The sequence below is a fragment of the Channa argus genome, chromosome 21 (assembly GCF_033026475.1).
Source record: "Channa argus isolate prfri chromosome 21, Channa argus male v1.0, whole genome shotgun sequence".
In the NCBI taxonomy this organism is placed as follows: domain Eukaryota; kingdom Metazoa; phylum Chordata; class Actinopteri; order Anabantiformes; family Channidae; genus Channa; species Channa argus.
In genome coordinates, this window is record NC_090217.1 from 1,582,387 (window position 1) to 1,599,117 (window position 16,731).

The 16,731-nt window shown below is 41.5% G+C and overlaps 1 protein-coding gene across 2 annotated transcripts; it reads right to left on the reverse strand.

The window, feature by feature from the left end:
* Window positions 1-368: 368 nt before the first annotated feature.
* On the reverse strand, window positions 369-15,382 carry LOC137106675 (shaker-related potassium channel tsha2-like). Of its 2 annotated transcripts, XM_067490326.1 has the most exons (3): window positions 15,052-15,382; window positions 10,980-14,698; window positions 369-6,344 (listed from the first exon to the last, which is right to left on the reverse strand). In XM_067490326.1, the coding sequence occupies exon 2, from the start codon at window positions 14,383-14,385 to the stop codon at window positions 12,943-12,945; it is 1,443 nt and encodes a 480-aa protein (XP_067346427.1). In that variant the 5' UTR covers window positions 14,386-14,698; window positions 15,052-15,382; the 3' UTR covers window positions 369-6,344; window positions 10,980-12,942. The 2 variants fall into 2 exon arrangements, with proteins under 2 accessions (XP_067346427.1, XP_067346428.1); XM_067490327.1 differs by lacking the exon at window positions 15,052-15,382 and having other exon boundaries at window positions 10,980-14,969.
* Between the last annotated feature and the right edge of the window lie 1,349 nt (window positions 15,383-16,731).

Below are 16,731 nucleotides of genomic sequence, written 5' to 3' on the forward strand. Positions count from 1 at the left end.
GGAAATTTGCCAGCAAACTGCTGATTCAGCAGTTGGAGTACTAATGGTCCAAGCTCCGCTGCGGTTGATCCATTTGTAGTCTCAGCTTGGTTTCTCCTGTAATGGATCAGTTTCCCTGCTGCTCAGTCATTATTTTTGAATGAGGCCTGTGACGGCTGGAGTAGCAGGAGCACCGACTATCTGCTGCATCTACGTGTCTCTGCAAACCGGAGTCAAGAAGTCATGAATATTATAACACGTCCTCGTCCCACTGGGGAAACTATTCTTCAACCCCAGTTTCTGGAAAAAAAACTCATCCACTAAAACTTGTCCTTGGTGAAAAACTGAGAACCTGCACATACTGTGTGTGAAAGAAGCACGATGTACAGCACTGTTCATTCATTTATTAAACACAAGTGTTAGAAACATAAAGCCTTGTTAACTTTAATACACAGTATGTCATATCATACAAATCCTTTACACTGTTGCATTACATTAATGAAAAAGAAAAGGCCACAGTAAACAGCTAGTTTTCAGAGTGATTCCATCCAAAGTCAAACGTCTATTACAATATTTAGGTTTTCTCTTACTTAACATTATACCTGCCACACAGTGACACACATAGATACTAGAAGTTAACAAAAATAAAATCTATTATTTCAATTTTGCAACACTGACGACACAAGTTGAGGTTTTGCAGACAGGCTTGTTTTTTTTCATCATTGTTGGATCAGCGGTTTGCAGAAGCAGGAAAACACCATGAGGCAAACACAGTTCAGTGACTGAACAAGGGACTGAGCTCAAACACACAAAGACAAATTGCATTTAATCAACTCATGCTATTTTTTTTTTTACCCTTTTTTTTTTGTGGTCATTCTCTCTCTCTTCTTACTCACTTACAGAATTGTTTAAAAGAAGAAAATGATTTGTTTCTGTTTCAAACTGAAGTCCAAAAGTTGGGGGGGGAAATGTCACAAACCAAACTACTGTAGTTAGATTTGAAGGTTACTCGTTTATCATCCGACTCCAAAATGTCAGTTAAACCCAGATATGTGTAACGTTTTGCGTTTACAATAAGATGCACATTACAATTTTATTGTACCTTGATGGTGGTTTTTTTTTTTTTTTTTTTTTTTTTTTTTTTTTTTTAAATGACCACGGCTATTTCCACTTTTTAAATTGTGTGATTTAGTTATGAGAAATTGTAGTTTACATACAAATTACTTTGGAAAAACATTTCAAATAAATAATTTCTTATTTTCACTACATATGTCATGAAAAGTCTGTCATTTAAATTTTCTATTACTAATCCTTATTTCTCCAGAGCTGTAATCTCAAGGTGAACCTCTTTGACCAGAGGCCACTCAGGTGCCACAATTTCTTATTCACGATCATCAGTTTCATTCTTTATTAAATTTGCATTATCTGCTTAGAATGAAATTAAAAATTTTTACTTGCACTTGATTTGATGTCAGTTTTAAGGTTTGTGCTATTCAAAATGTGCTTATTGTTAAAACATCAGTCACATTCAAACACCCACTGAAATAAAACGGATGTGTCTAAACACTGGTGGAGAAAATACACTGTAAATATTAAGGATTATGTAATAAGGCAGAAGTATGGGGGATGCAGAAAACTGAAGACTGGCCCAAAGTCATGGTTTAATGAACAGTTTTCCTGTCGTGGGCTGAGGGTAAAACTGCGCTGTTCAGTATTCTACAAAATGAACAATAAAAGACTAACTACAGAAGTTCAGAGCCAACATGGTCGCCAGCAGTCTTAGGTTTGTCATCCCAGTCTCACAATTTATTTACAACTTGCAGTATTTTCTGAGGGGAAATTTTCAAGTTATCCAAAAAACTTTCACAAGTTGGTACTATTGTTATTTATTTGACTTTTTAATGCTTTAACTGTAGATACCTGACATATTTATTATCTAAGTAGCTGCTCTGAACTTCTGTAGAAACCTTCAGGGATTTCTCTTTGCCTTTTTATATTTTTCTCAAACACCAAGCAGACAATTTACTGTACATTCATTGACAACTTTTTTTCTTTGTGGAACCAGTTGATTTCATCCCTGTGCTCATATAAATACACATTTTCATCATCAGATGCATTTATCAGGAACTATAACTAAACCAGAACATGATTAAGGCACTACATCAACAAATACTGCACAGATGAGAACAGACAGGTCACATTTGCTCATGATACTTTTCGGTATTTTTCGTGCATTATTGCTTATTGATAAATAAGATGACTAATGTTTCTAAGTGATGTCTGCTGGTTTTCTGTTTGCAGGTTATTTGTCGTTTAACCTCTGGATTATTTCACAACACTGCTACTCTAAAAGACACAAAAAACCTTGTGATTTGCATGTTAACACTTATTTTACTAAGAAATACAAGGCTGTACATTTGGTTTCAGTAGTCGGGGATCAACATATTCCTTCCACGTGCTTTCTAGTGAGGTGAAGGATGCTGTGGTTGAGGCTGAATCATTTTAGGTATTTTGTTTTCTCATGTTCCCACAGTGATTATTTTGGCATCTCATCATACACATACAGTCACACTGTCATCACTTGACATTAGTATTGTCGTCTTTTTGTAACCAAATACCCTGTTCTGGGCATGAAACAATTCAACCTTTCTTGTTGCCATGAGGGTGTTGTTATATTTTACCTGCTTCTTAAACTAACTGGGTTTGAAAATTCTTTAGTTCTCCTGCAGTGCTTGTGCGGTTGCTGTATGTTTTCTGTATAATAAGCTGATCCATAGAAAATGTAGAAGTTATCTGAATCGACTGTGAATGCTCAAACCAAAATCCCTTGACGTCTGTGCCAACTTGCACATATGAATTTATATCTAGGTATTATGACAAGATTTTTGGTTTATGTTAAACCCTCTTAAAAATCATGTCCATTTGTTGTAGGATCTAGTAGATTGAAAAGGTTAGTTTAAAAAAGCTGTTATTAATAACCGTTGTGCATAGATTGTTAAACTGAGGAGAAAATTTAAAATATGACTTTCAGAATGTGCATCTGACATTCAACATAAAGGTGGTGAATCTGTGTGCTGTTTAATAGGATAATTACCAATTCATCCACCAATTAATTACAAAAATCAATGTAAATTGATTTTTAAATTTAGATGTTATTGGCTTTGTTACTACAATACACACCAGAAACATACTTTCAGACACTTCGTATCTATGTAGTTATTTTGTGGAGATGTTTATGGCACAAACACACAAAACAGAAAACGATACATCTGCATGTGCAACCGTCTGAAACGCAAAGATTTATTTTATCAAAAATAATTCACAATTAACGATAGACATGGCATAAACGATAACTGCAAATAAGAAACAGAAAGATGCACAGAAAACATTTAGCTGTCACACTGAGGTTCCCAGGGCCCAGGAATCTCACTCACTATTGCTTTTTCTTATGTTTGCATGAAAATGACACGTGAACTGAACTGTGATGATAAAGCATGACAGTGTCCTTAAACATGTGATGATGGATGATATATCTGAATATCAAGTGATAAATGTGTGGAATATGTTGAAATCTGAAAGTCTTGCAGTTAAAATGATTATTATTCCACATGCAGCTCATCAGTGCCGTTCTCAGACGTCTCCCTTGGCTCTTTTTACATCTTAGCAAAGCAGACATTTAATGATGCAAACTGACAGACTTCCATCTTCCTCAGGTCATTTTTATGTTGTCTGTAGCTTTTGTTATTATTTTATGTCTGTAATTGTCATCGTTATATTGTCTTTGTTTACTCTGTGTGGACACGTCCTCAAGAGCTTTCGAGCACTAGAAGTTAATGCCTTATGTGTGTCGGCACATTTGTCCAATAAAGCTGATTCTGAGCCACTCGCGCGTATAATAAGACATAAGTCCAGAATGTGTTTGGCTTTATGTAAAACTAGGCAAAACAAGAGGAAATAATTATTGCTGATCACTGCAGAAGCCTCCTGATACATGTAATGTGTGCGTATGAAGGCAGAAGGCACAAGATCCTCAAATACAATAATCATATCTGCTGTTTTATTTACATTTTTTTTTTTATGCCAGAAATGGTTTTTATCATACAAGGTATTGCATTCAAATTTAAAAGTGGGTATTTTCTACCATGATATTTGATTTCTTTTGTATCATTTCTATAATACAGGCTTCTACTTAAAGCTTTTTACAGTAAATCAGGGTCAAAGAACAACACTGTGCAGAATGAGATCTGCTCCTAGAAGTTTCATACAGGAGACTCCCGTTGGATAAAATGGGTGCATCTGAATTTGATTACTACGTTTGAGGACATCGTCTGTTTTCAAACTTTATAGATCTACCTGAGCAGGTGGTGCAGCGGAGCAGATTGTAGCAGAGCAATTTCTAGCCTCATGCTAACACTAGCTTAAGTTGCATATTATAGCTTTGATGTAAATTTAATGTAATACGTTTCCAAATACAGTCGTGCAAATGTTGTTACCCCTTATTCAAAAATTGCAAAAAGATTAAAACATTTTGTATTTTTCATCAACCTACAGCAAAATTTGGTAAATGTTTTTTCGTAAGAAATTAATTTAAGATATTTAAAAAATTTTCTAGGGGGAAACATTTGCAAACTTTTGACCATTTTTGTTCTCGTGATGTACCAGCTACAGCTAAATGTGCTTTGTCATTTTAATGAATTAGGGTTAAGGTTGCATCCCCCTTTCTCAAGTAAAAATAATTCTTAATCATTTCTGCTCCATGAAGAAACGATTGAAACCTTTTTTAGTGGCTTCTTGTGCATTAAACATTGTGTCCATTTTCTTTTGTTTTCCTTTGGCCATTTTAAAGAAGCAGGAACATGACTGCATGTATATGCACAGACATGAAGCTGAGATGTCAGAATACTTGTACATGATATTTATAGGGACTACAGTACATGACACTTCAAAAGTAGCCAATTATATAATGGTGAGACTCAAACTAACAGTAGGTCTCACCTTAAAGCTTAAACAGTCTGGTGTGAATGGAGGGTTTGTGGTTATGCATGGTCAGCAGTTTTCATAGTTGTCATAGACTGTACCATCTGTACTGTAAATCCAGCTTTGTAATCACCCATTAAGGCATATTTTCTTATTTACTGCTGCTACCTGTGTGTACTGGACAACCAAAGTGTCTCGGTTTTACATTTCTCTTTTCAATCCACTGTTGCTGGGAGGTGAATTGGTTCCTTTTTGTTCCCTTCCACCCTGGATGTAGTGGTGGAACCCACATGTATCATCTCCTTTAAACTTTGGTAAAGACGTTAGCTGTGACAAAGACAGTTTTAAAGAAATAAACCAGACTGACCACCCCAGGAAACGCTCTGCATCACGTCACTGCCCTTTAAGTCAGGAAATCACACTTCCTCTCACACACTTTGGAAAATTGCACGTAGGAGCTGTTTCACTTATTTTTAATTAAAAGGCCAATAATGCAGGTGTCCTCTGTGTGATACGTGATGACAGTGTTCTGAGGGGGTTAAAGCTTCTGTCATGGACACTGAGGTAGATGTTACTGAAATAACAGATATTACAGCATTCTGATCAAAAATCCAAAAACAAAGAAAACCAGATGTTAAATCCTTGCGTTACTTGCACAAACTTTCTGCCTTTTTTTTTTTTTTTTTTTAATTTTTGTTTGTTTTTTCCGAGCACACAGACGTCACAGCTGCCTGCTTGAGCTGCTTAGTTTATACCAAGGCAAAAATGAAATGCAAGTCGAACACATAGCAAAAATGTCACAAATCTACACATAATTCATTAGGTTAACCAATTCCTCTGCATATAAAACATATCCACTATGATTAAAAATAGAGATTTAGCAACTAATTCCACCAGAATCATTTACACAAGCTTTGATATCGATGAGTTGTGGTGGTTGTTCCCTTCTTTCACATCAACAGTGCCAGTCGTGTCGTCCCTCTGCGCAGGTCAAACTTCTGGTTGCATGCTCTACTTTCCAAGCATGCAGAATTATGTTTGAATATGATTATGCAACATACAGACAGGTCTTACAAGTGTCTCTAGAGCAAGAGGAGGCGTCTCCCAAATCAAACGCAGTCATGAATCTGAAGTAACTCCCCGTAACCAGCAGACATCTTGTAAATATGTAGCACGATGATTCAAGTAACAATTTGCTGTGTGCAAACTTCAATCAGGATGTCCTCTTGTCCTGGAAAGGTGTCTCATTGCTCCATGTCTCTTATGAGTGTCAGGGCTTTGATCTGCAGTTTAGTGTGTCAGCCTTCTCACAGGAGGGAAGACGACAACGAGGAGGAAGAGGAGGGTAGCGGTAGCATGGTGGTTGGTTGGTTGTCATAATTTTTCACCTGGAAGAGAAGAAGAAAATGTATCCAATTAAGACCCAGTTTGGGTTTTAAAATGTGTCTTTGCAGACAGTTTTTGGAAATGTCCAAACAGGGACAGTTTTTCAGAAATCCAAAAAAGCTAGGAATCATTTGCAGCCACGGACGGTAAAGTACACGTTCTCTAGACAGGACGTGATGAGGTGAAACGGGACAAGCAATCAGCCGGTGAGCTGGACCATAAACAGGAGCAGCCCGACCAGCTGTGAACCGCATGTCATTTGCAAAATAACCCAGTGCAACAGCTTTCTGCATTCTGTTGAGCTTCATTTCACCCCAGCACACTCTACGAGGTATTATCAGCTGGCACCTCTGAGCATGGCTGCACATCTGCCATGCAGCAACCACTAAAGCAGACTGTTCTCCAGGACCAAAACAATTCCAATCAATATCAAAGGCCTCGGCAGAAAACGGCTGTTTAAATTTACTGATCTAAAAGCTTTTCTGGATTATTGTATAATTTAGTCAAACCTGTGTTCTGCTGCTCCTGAAAGCTGTAATAAAACAGTCCAACTTTTTATTTTTACACTTTTTGTCTAAATCTATTCAGAAAAAACAAGGGCAGCTTGGGTTTCAGTCTTTTCCATGGACACTGACATGTTGTCGGAATAAATGGGGAATCAAATCACCGGCCCTCTGGTTCATTGACAACTGCTCTACCCACTGATCCTCACCCTCCTACTCAGTTCAGTTTCCGCACTAAAAACAAAACGACAGTCTTTGTCAAACTATTGGATTTGTCATCTATGAGTTATGATTTGATCACACTGATCAAATCATATGTGATTGAGGATGAAGCTTCTGTTGTTAATGTTCAGGTCTCAGATGATAAATGTCGATCAACTGTAGCAGCTGAAACCAACAACCTCCAGACAATAATTAGGACAATAAATCGGACTGAGGTGTCGACTTTATGTTGTGAAGGTCAAGGTCGTGTGGCTATAATTCATGAATTTTAGGTGACAGAAGTGGCTTTAAATACAGATGACCTTTGACCTGATTGAAGCTGATGGATGAATGTTACTTACTGTTCACGGCTCGTCCATTTCAGTTCTTACAGATTTTCACTTAATCAGCAGCTGAAGATCATTTCATTACTGATCAGCTGTAGATTATTTTCCCTGTTAATCGTCATTAGTCATTGTTTGATTCTGGACTTTTAAAGACTAACTGAGCCATAAAGAAAATGACTGCAGACTCGTTTTATTTTCAGTTATTAGTTGAAGCCGTAAAATTAACCTGATGATTAATTTTATCTTTTGTTTTGTTCTCCCTCAGTGATGGCTCGGGCTTCACTTCCTGAATTACAGAACCACAAGTCTTCCTCCATGTTTGGATGGTCCCAGCAGCACCTAAACATCTGGGGAAGATGACTTTATGTGGTGCACAGACGGTTGAATAAAGACAAATAAATATTAAGTAATAAAGTGGTGTAGATACTGAAGTTTTTAAATGTTTCTTTTTTTTTTCTTTTTCCCTATTTTTTTCACAATTGGATAAGAAAATGATCCCAAGCTCTCACTGCCCTGTTTTAGAACTGTACACATTTTCACATGGTCCTCAGGCTCAGTTGTCAGGGAGACCGATGTGTTGATGTGAGCTGTTATCATATCATCAGCAGCAATTTTAGGACTTTTCTCCCCTTTATGTTGCTTTAAAGCTTCAAGTTGAAGTTGTTTTACGAAACTTCTTTAAAAGTAAAGGATGAATTTCGGGGCCTCGTGTTTAGTTTGAATTCTAAACAGTGGATGTGATGACGCTCACTCTTTTACCACTATGCTGCTGTTTTCATCTGTGCCTGTTTGTCTTTCATGTAGTGGTGCGTGGGGTAGGTTGGGTGGAGGTAGGTGGTGTGTCTGGGGACAGATGCCCTCAGCAGTGACAAAGATACTAACAATAGAGCGTAAATCTTCCCTTAACAGCAACAGTCATCAAAGAGGAACCTGTTTACCACCGGCTGCATATGTTCAGAGGGGGAGTGCAGGGTTTGAGGAGGGACAGGAAGAGGGTTTTATTTAAAAATTTTTTGGTAAGAATTCCACTTGGGCAGGGGGACACAGTCAGTGTACTGCTTGTTGTGTGAGACGCTTTCTTATGTAATTGTAACATGGTAAACGTGGTTCATACAACACAACACCCTCTAAACGTGATTTATGTTCCTACACGTCCCCTTCAAACACGCTACTGAGAACAAAGCAGCTGACTGGATGAATCCTGAGCTACAAATATGATTAGTAGGAAACTGATGTACAGATGCACTGCCTGTCCACAAAAAGACTCCTTCCTGGATAATTACCACAAGTCATTCAGTGCTAACTGATGCAACTTTTCTCATCGCTTTTTGCTAAAAATGCGAAAGTCAGGTCTGTTTAAACTTTTTTCATTTATATTGGATCTTGGAGCACAGTCGGTCTGCAGTGAAGGTCGGTTACTGAGTCGGCTGACTGTTAATCTGAGGTTTAACTTGAAATAAACTTCCTCCAGGATGTTCAGTAAATTACAGACGAGGTTAAACAAACATGTGTAAAGACAAAGTCACATGGTTTCAAATAACTTAAGTTGTAAACTTTGTCTGCTGGAAACTGGCTTTGAATTTCCCTAAATCTTTAATTGGATAAAGTTAATTAAGACTGAGCTAAACAGGTAAATCTATAGTCAAACAGTTGTGAGCCACAGTCACAGGTTTGACACTGATATCGGATGAGGTATGTTGGATCTGGATATTCAGCATTTTTATATATTCTTTTATAACGTAGACCTAATGATGATGGGTGTCAATATTAAAGATCTCCAGAGATTCAATGTGAGCTGAACTACACAAAAACTAACTTGACTTTTCAGTAACACTCAGACTTTTTCTAGAACTTACCGAAAACCTTTTGTTTTGGGTTCACATGGCCACAACGCACACAGTCACATCCACCACAGCCGATCGCTCTGCTCAGTGCCCCGGCAGACTTTATCAAGCTGGCCAATCAGTACAGAGTGGACCCCAAAGAGACAGGAGCTAAAAACTCAGAACTGAGAGAGTCCTTCATAGAGACCCATTTAAGTAAAATGGGTGGGTTTTTTTTTAGATTGGACTTCATCCAAAACTAGTTCAGTAGAACCTCAGCATAAAGACAAACCCCAAATTATTCACAACATGAAATAAGAACTAATTAATAAACACACGTTGACTCTGCTCAGTTGGAACCAAACCTCAGCACCTTCACTTTACATGAATCTCCTGTGCACACGTGCAAACTGTCTCATTCAACATTGTCCTCAGCTGGAGATTGAATAACTTGAATACAACTCCTGTAGCTTACAGTCACACCACAACCAACCACAGAGATTCCTCATCAACCTAAACACACAATGAAACTACAAACACAAATCTATCTCGTGAATCTCTGGAAAACACTGGGCTCAAATCTTCACCAAGAGTGACGGATCCAAACACATGAGCTCTTATAACCAGGCAGAAGTGTCCACTTACCTTTGGACATATTCTTTAGAAGTGGGACTGTGAAAGTGACTGTAAATATGTTTAATGACAAAAAAAACGTATGTTGCCTCACTGCTGTTTTGTTTTTGTTTTTTTTTAATAATTATTGAGAACTTTTAAAGCTTTGATTGGGTCAAAGCTGTAAGATTATTTTACAGACATTTAAAAATAACTTTTAAAAGCAAAGCTTTGTATCATCTCTCTGCATTCAGTCCTTTTTAAGCCAGCTGCAGCTGAAAAGTATCTGAGCCAACAGAATCCAGCTTTGTCCTAACATCTGCAGAGAGCAGCTGCTGCCACCTGCAGGCCAACGGCAGAACAGCTCAGTCTGCACACAGGCGCATTATCATCTGACTTCTGATGTGTCAGGAGTAAACGTGTCAGCGCAATTATTGTCCCCCTAAAGCGTCCGTATGAGCAGCTCCTCTGACAGAGAGAAAACTCGTTCGTTACTGGAGTTTGTGCTCATGTGAAGTGAGCAACACAGTTTTCCATCTCTGCTCATCAAACTTGATGTGAACAAAACTGTGAAACAAGGATTTATTGGTCTTAACTCAAAATATTTAAAACATGAAACATTTCTGTTTTCTCAGATGTGCAAAACCTGCACCACACATTGTAGCGTTTAAACTACTTCTTTGTGCTATTTTCTCTCCAGTTCATCTTGAATGTAAAGTCAGGTGCAACAGCTTGTAAGTACAGTAGACGAGGGATTTTCCATTAAATTCGCTAAGATACTCAAATGTCCTCACATCACATCTGACGTGATGATGAAACTACCTCAGTTTCAGCTTCTTAAGTAGTTGCAGGTTCTTTACTGTTGTCCACAAGTAATTAGCTCATAACTCATTTACCAAACCATTATTAATGAGCAGATTAACTGACAGTCCCAACACTAATCATTTCTAGCTGTGATTGACTTTATTCTTCCAACTTCTCGTTCAACGTCCACTGCAAAGCTGAACACACTAACTGACTGAGGGGAATCTGATATGAAGCGTCACAAACTTACAGCTTTTCTGTTTCATGCAGGGTTTTCTCTCCATGCTCCCCTCTGTCCCCTCGATGTTCTGAGAATCTGGGTGGAATTGAGTTCGTGTGTGACTCACCTCAGTTAGGACTGTCCCTGCTGTGCTGTGGTCCAACGATCGTCTGTTTGTTGACGAGTCGGTAGTTAAACTCCATCCGGCAGATAATAATCCAACCCCACAGGACAGGGACCATGTGACCTTCACAATGAAAACGTCTGCTGGACTCTGTTTTTAAATCCATCAGTTTGTTAAAAAAAAATAAATCACTTTTTTTTTTTTTTTTTTTCCATCAGCTTTGGCTGAATGCTCTGTCCCTGCAGTCCAGGTGAGTCCAGATGAGGAAGGTGCTGTTAGTTAATTATGGAAACACGTTGTTAGACTCTAGTCTCTGCTCTGGTTTGTCTTCTGTGTTTGCAACATTAGAGCTTAGGTGCCAAAGTGTTGTGCTGACATATTTTGTTTTCTCTGAGTTATGAAAAAAAAATATTAGAGGCTGACAGCTGTTGCTTTAACCCACAATGGAAGCAAACGAGAGCCAATTGTTTCATAATCCACTAAACCTCCAATGTTGAACTTTAATTTGTGGAATTTAAATATTTAGAACTTTAACACAAACATCTTTTTTTTTTTCTTAAATGTTTGCAATAGTTTAAAAGTTGAAATGTAACTTTTTACATTTACTGGTTGAATTAAATGTTTTATCTTCTGATGAGATATGAAACTGACTTGTAAAGCAGTGAAAAATTATCATTAATTCTAAATCATTTTAAACCACTTCTTATAAATCACTCCAGTACGACGGCACCGCCCACTATGACCTCAGTAATTAACAGAGTAGAATTTGGTTGGATTAAGTTGTACAGGTGTAAACTCACCGGCCACTTTATTAGATCAGTGTCAAATCTGTTTTATTAATCAACTCTTAAATATGGCTTTAGAAAATGTTTAATTTAACAGCATCACATGAGAGCTGTGAATCTGTGATGGACATTTAGTTTTACTTTGGTGTAGTTACCAAATCTGCTACAATATCATCAGTGAAATGAATTGCAGCCAGCGTGGGACCATTCACATGGATCATGATGTCTGCGTCTGAAGCGGGACACTGACTTTACAGTGGGTCTAAGTCCTCTCTAAAGATGTGCTGCGTTAGTTTCAGCCGCTGAAGTCAAACAACATGGAGGCTTCCACAACATGGTGGTTTTCTGGCCTCACAGAGCCTCGTCTCTTCAGTTTCAGCCTGCCTGCCTCCTTTCACTCCTTTGGCAGACAATACAGAAACGTCTGGAAGGTTGCTATAGAAACTGCATCCAGTGAAAAGCGGCAGAGTCTCTGTTCGCCCACACGGGGGCGCTCTTGTATTGGAAAAGCTTTACCTGATTTTGAAGCTGCAACCAACTCGCTCCAGAGGAGGATTGGACCCGCTGCTCTCTGTGTTCGATGCCCTGACATTTGTCTGACAGGCTCCCTGCGCAGACGCCTTTTTGCAGACTAGAGAATAAACTACAATCTGGAGTCGAAGTTGTTGCATTTTAGACTAATTCATTCTTCCAGCCTTCGCTCATCATTTGATCCAGTCTGAATGGAAAATGCATGAGGGTGAAAGAACAGGTGCGCGCGTGTGTATGCGACCATAACAACAGCCACCACGTGCCTCCTGCATCAGTCAGTAAATTTAGATGAAGTTGGTCCTTTGTTGAGTCTCTGCTTCAGACAGACAGAAAAGCCACTGTAAACACTGGGGCAACACATTACGTCATTACCCAGAGAACCCCTCATAGGAATAAAAATAAAGTGCTATAAATTGCAATAGGCTGATCATTGGTGAGCTTTCCAGACCCATGACGCGCGAAATGGAAGACGATTTCATTGAATACATGTGATCTCTCTTATTATCCTGGTATCCGTCCACTGTGTACGGTTCCCTTTGATGGCACAAATGAGGAGCTCCCCGCCTAATCTGAAAGCAGAGCGCAGGATGTTGGGAATGACACCGTGCGTTCCCTCCGCGCGTCACCGACGCGTCGTTTGGGTGGAAAAGTCACACTTCAGTGAGTTTCCCGGTGTAGGCTTTGTGCGGGCTGCAGTTGGTGTATTTGATGGAGTCCGCGTCGTCGCTGTCCAGGTAGTCAGACTTGGACAGGGACGGTTTGCTGTCGCTCTTCTTAAACTCTCCAAACGGCTGTTGTTGCTGTCCGCAAGTCACGTGCGTGTACTGAAACTGCTCCTCGTGCTCTGTCTCCCGGTGGTAGAAGTAGTTGAAGTTGGAGACGATGACCGGCACCGGGAGTGCGATGGTTAACACTCCGGCGATGGCGCACAGGGAGCCCACGATCTTCCCTCCGATGGTGACGGGACACATGTCCCCGTAGCCCACGGTGGTCATGGACACCACTGCCCACCAGAACGCGTCCGGGATGCTGCTGAAGCCCGAATGGGGGTCGTCGGTCTCTGCGAAATACACCGCGCTGGAGAAGAGGATGACCCCGATGAAGAGGAAGAAAATAAGCAGTCCCAACTCCCTCATGCTGGCCTGCAGGGTCTTCCCGAGGATCTGCAGCCCCTTGGAGTGTCTGGAGAGCTTAAAGATCCTGAAGACCCGGACCAGGCGGATGACTCTGAGGATGGCCAGCGACATGGCCTGCTGTCCGTTCCCCTGGTGCTCCGCTAACTCCAGCCCCAGCGTGATGAAGTAGGGCATGATGGCCACGATGTCGATGGTGTTCATGATGTTCTTGAAGAAAGCGGGCTTGCTCGGGCAGGCCAGGAATCTGACCAGCAGCTCGAAGGAGAACCAGATGATGCACAGCGTCTCCACGATGAAGAACGGGTCCGTGAAGGGGTTCGGCTCCTTTGCGCGCTCGGTGCCATTCGCCAGCTGCAGCTCGTCAAGCGCTCTGGGTTCCTCCCTGAACTCAGGTAAAGTCTCCAAGCAGAAAATCACAATGGAGATGAGAATAACTAGCACGGAAACTATGGCGATCCCCCTGGCGGGTCCGGAGCTTTCCGGGTACTCGAAAAGGAGCCAAACCTGCCGCTGGAACTCTTTCTCGGGCAACGGCCGCTCTTCCTCCTTAATAAACCCCTCGTCCTCCTTAAAATTCTCAATGACCTCCTCCCCCAGTTCGTAAAATTTAATCTCCTCCATGAAAATGTCCACCGGCACGTTAACTGGTCTCCGGAGCCGCCCACCGGACTGGTAGTAGTAGAGGATGGCATCGAAGCTGGGTCTGTTCCTGTCGAAGAAGTACTCGTTCCTCAGCGGGTCGAAGAAGCGCATCCTCTTGCGCGGGTCCCCCAGCAGAGTGGAGGGGAACTGCGCGAGCGTCTTCAGCTGCGTCTCGAAGCGCAGCCCGGAGATGTTGATGACCACCCTCTCGCAGCACTCCTGGTTCTCGCCACGCTGAGGGTCGTACACATCCTGTGCTGACAGCGCGGCCAGTGCCACAGTCTCATCCAGGTTGTCTGCGGGCACCACTGTCATCTTTCCCCCGCCCCCAGACAAGGGCGACGCGTCCCGCACCTCGGTCCTCTCTGAGCTCTTTCAACACCTCCGCGCCCACTTGGAAACCAGCTGAGCGTCTTTGCGTGTCCTTTTCCTTTTTGGCGGCGTCACGTCTGCGGGTGAGCTGGATCCGCTGGCATTTTTGTGCCCCCCCCCCCTCTCTCCTCCTCCTCACGCTCACCTTCCCCGACCAGGCGCTGCTATAGTCTGGACTGTCGGCTCTGCTGTCACATTCACTGCATTTGAAGCAGGCTTTGCCCTCCCCGAGCTGACGTGTGTGCGCGCGCTCTCACTGAGGGGGAAATAAAAACATACATGCACGCACAGACGCTCAGAACCAATGTGATCCAGACATTTAGCCACAAACATGCAGCATATTTCAGTTTCATGAGGAAAGATTCGGGACTGAACACGAGCACAAAGTGTCGTGCGTAACGAGCCTGTTGTCTCCAGTGTGGCGCGTGCTCAAGGTTATCACTCGGGTTGTTTATGCTGAACTGTGGCGTGAAATTTGCAAACGTGGACATGCACCAAGAAATGAATGACGTGAATGTCTGATTAAATACGTGAACTTCCATGCAAAACATGCGATTTTCATGCACAAATCATCTTTTTCTCAACCATGATCTGGTCCTAAATGAATACCTGTGGTTCAGGGGCTCGTCTTCCTCCACCTGCTCATCCTTTATCCATCCATGGCTCGCGCGTGAAGGTTGCATGAAAGCGACGGAATAAGACGCTGCAATGTCGCGCTGCAGCAACGAACCTCGCTGACGTTTCCACAACAGCCCGGATCGCTGCTCGGCTGCTCCACAAGTTGTGCACGACTTACAAGAGCCGTCATGCCTCTGCTCGGGCTGCTGCACTGTGCATGACAAGCAACAACAACAACTCCGAAATGCAGTTTAATTAGTCCTTCCGGCTTCCTCCTGCTAAACTGTGGAGTTTTAGAGCAGCAGGTCTGTGTGGAGGGTAAACACTGCTCCCGAGCAACAAGTAAAGAGGGGAAAAGAAAAGCTGGATGGTGGAAATAAGGGAGAGTTTCTGGGCCGTAGCTCAATGCTGTGACGTGTTTTCCTAAAATAGCTGGATTTCTCCCAGAGCTGCAGGAGAAGTAGCTTTTCCCATGGAATGACCCGAGGGAGCTGCAGAGGAAAAATGAACAAATGACATGAAAAGGAAAAATCCGATTAGCATCTTTCAGTCTGCACAGACGGTGTGTGAGAGTCATTCAGAAAAGTGAAACTCAAGGAGAACAAAAATGTAAAGTATTCTAAATGAGAGCATGAGTGAAAAATGTACTACACAAATATCAGTAAATGTTTTGGAGCTGTGTGTGTGTGTGTGTGTGTGTGTGTGTGTGTGGGGTACATCTGTTGACCACCACCTTCATTTATTACAGTATAAAGATGTGACGCGTTACATTCAGTTGTTCCAGACTTAAGTTCAGCACCAACTAAAAATCTGATCGTGAGTGACTCGTTGTGTAGAACTGATTTGAAGCTTCTGCTTAACAGATCGATGGAGAACCAGGAAATAACGGACAAATACACAGAACTTTGTCCCTTCATTCGCAGACACACATCTAACACGGCCCCAACCTGTGGGGTCAGACCAGAGTGTGCGCATCACAAATGCAATCATGTCAAATTTGTTTGGACGTGTGTAAATGTATTTTGATCTGTTGAGTCAGATTCTAACTCAGCACATTTTACTATTACTAGTAAAGTACTACAGCTATTTTATTAATATCTTTAAGTCTCTAGAGGAGCAGCGTGATGCATTTGTTGCTCCGACATCACAGATTCAGCCTGTTGCAGTTTTCCTCAGCTGGTACTAATGAACGATATTTGTTTGGTGTCGGTTTAAACTTTAAATAAGTTCACAGGGGTCATTACAGGGGCAGCGGCAGCAGCCAGGGGCCGCGTTATTTTATGATGCAACATTTCCGAAATGACTTGAAGCCATCCCAGCCTCCCTCACCGGAATTCAGTGGTCTGAGTCATACTGAAATCTGCGGTGAGCCACTACCTCATTTCCTGTGACACACACACACACACACACACACACACACACACACACACACACACACACACACACACACACACACACACACACACACACACACACACACACACACACACACACACACACACACACACACACACACACACACTTCTGTAAGTGTTCCCCTGGTTTTCTGGTGGATGCTGTTGTTTCCTGTTGGACGTCCACGAGGCCTCGTTCATAGAAACACTTCGGAGCTCACACAGTCACGTGCTGGACAAAACCTTTTCGGCTGCAACAGGACATGATTGGACTTTC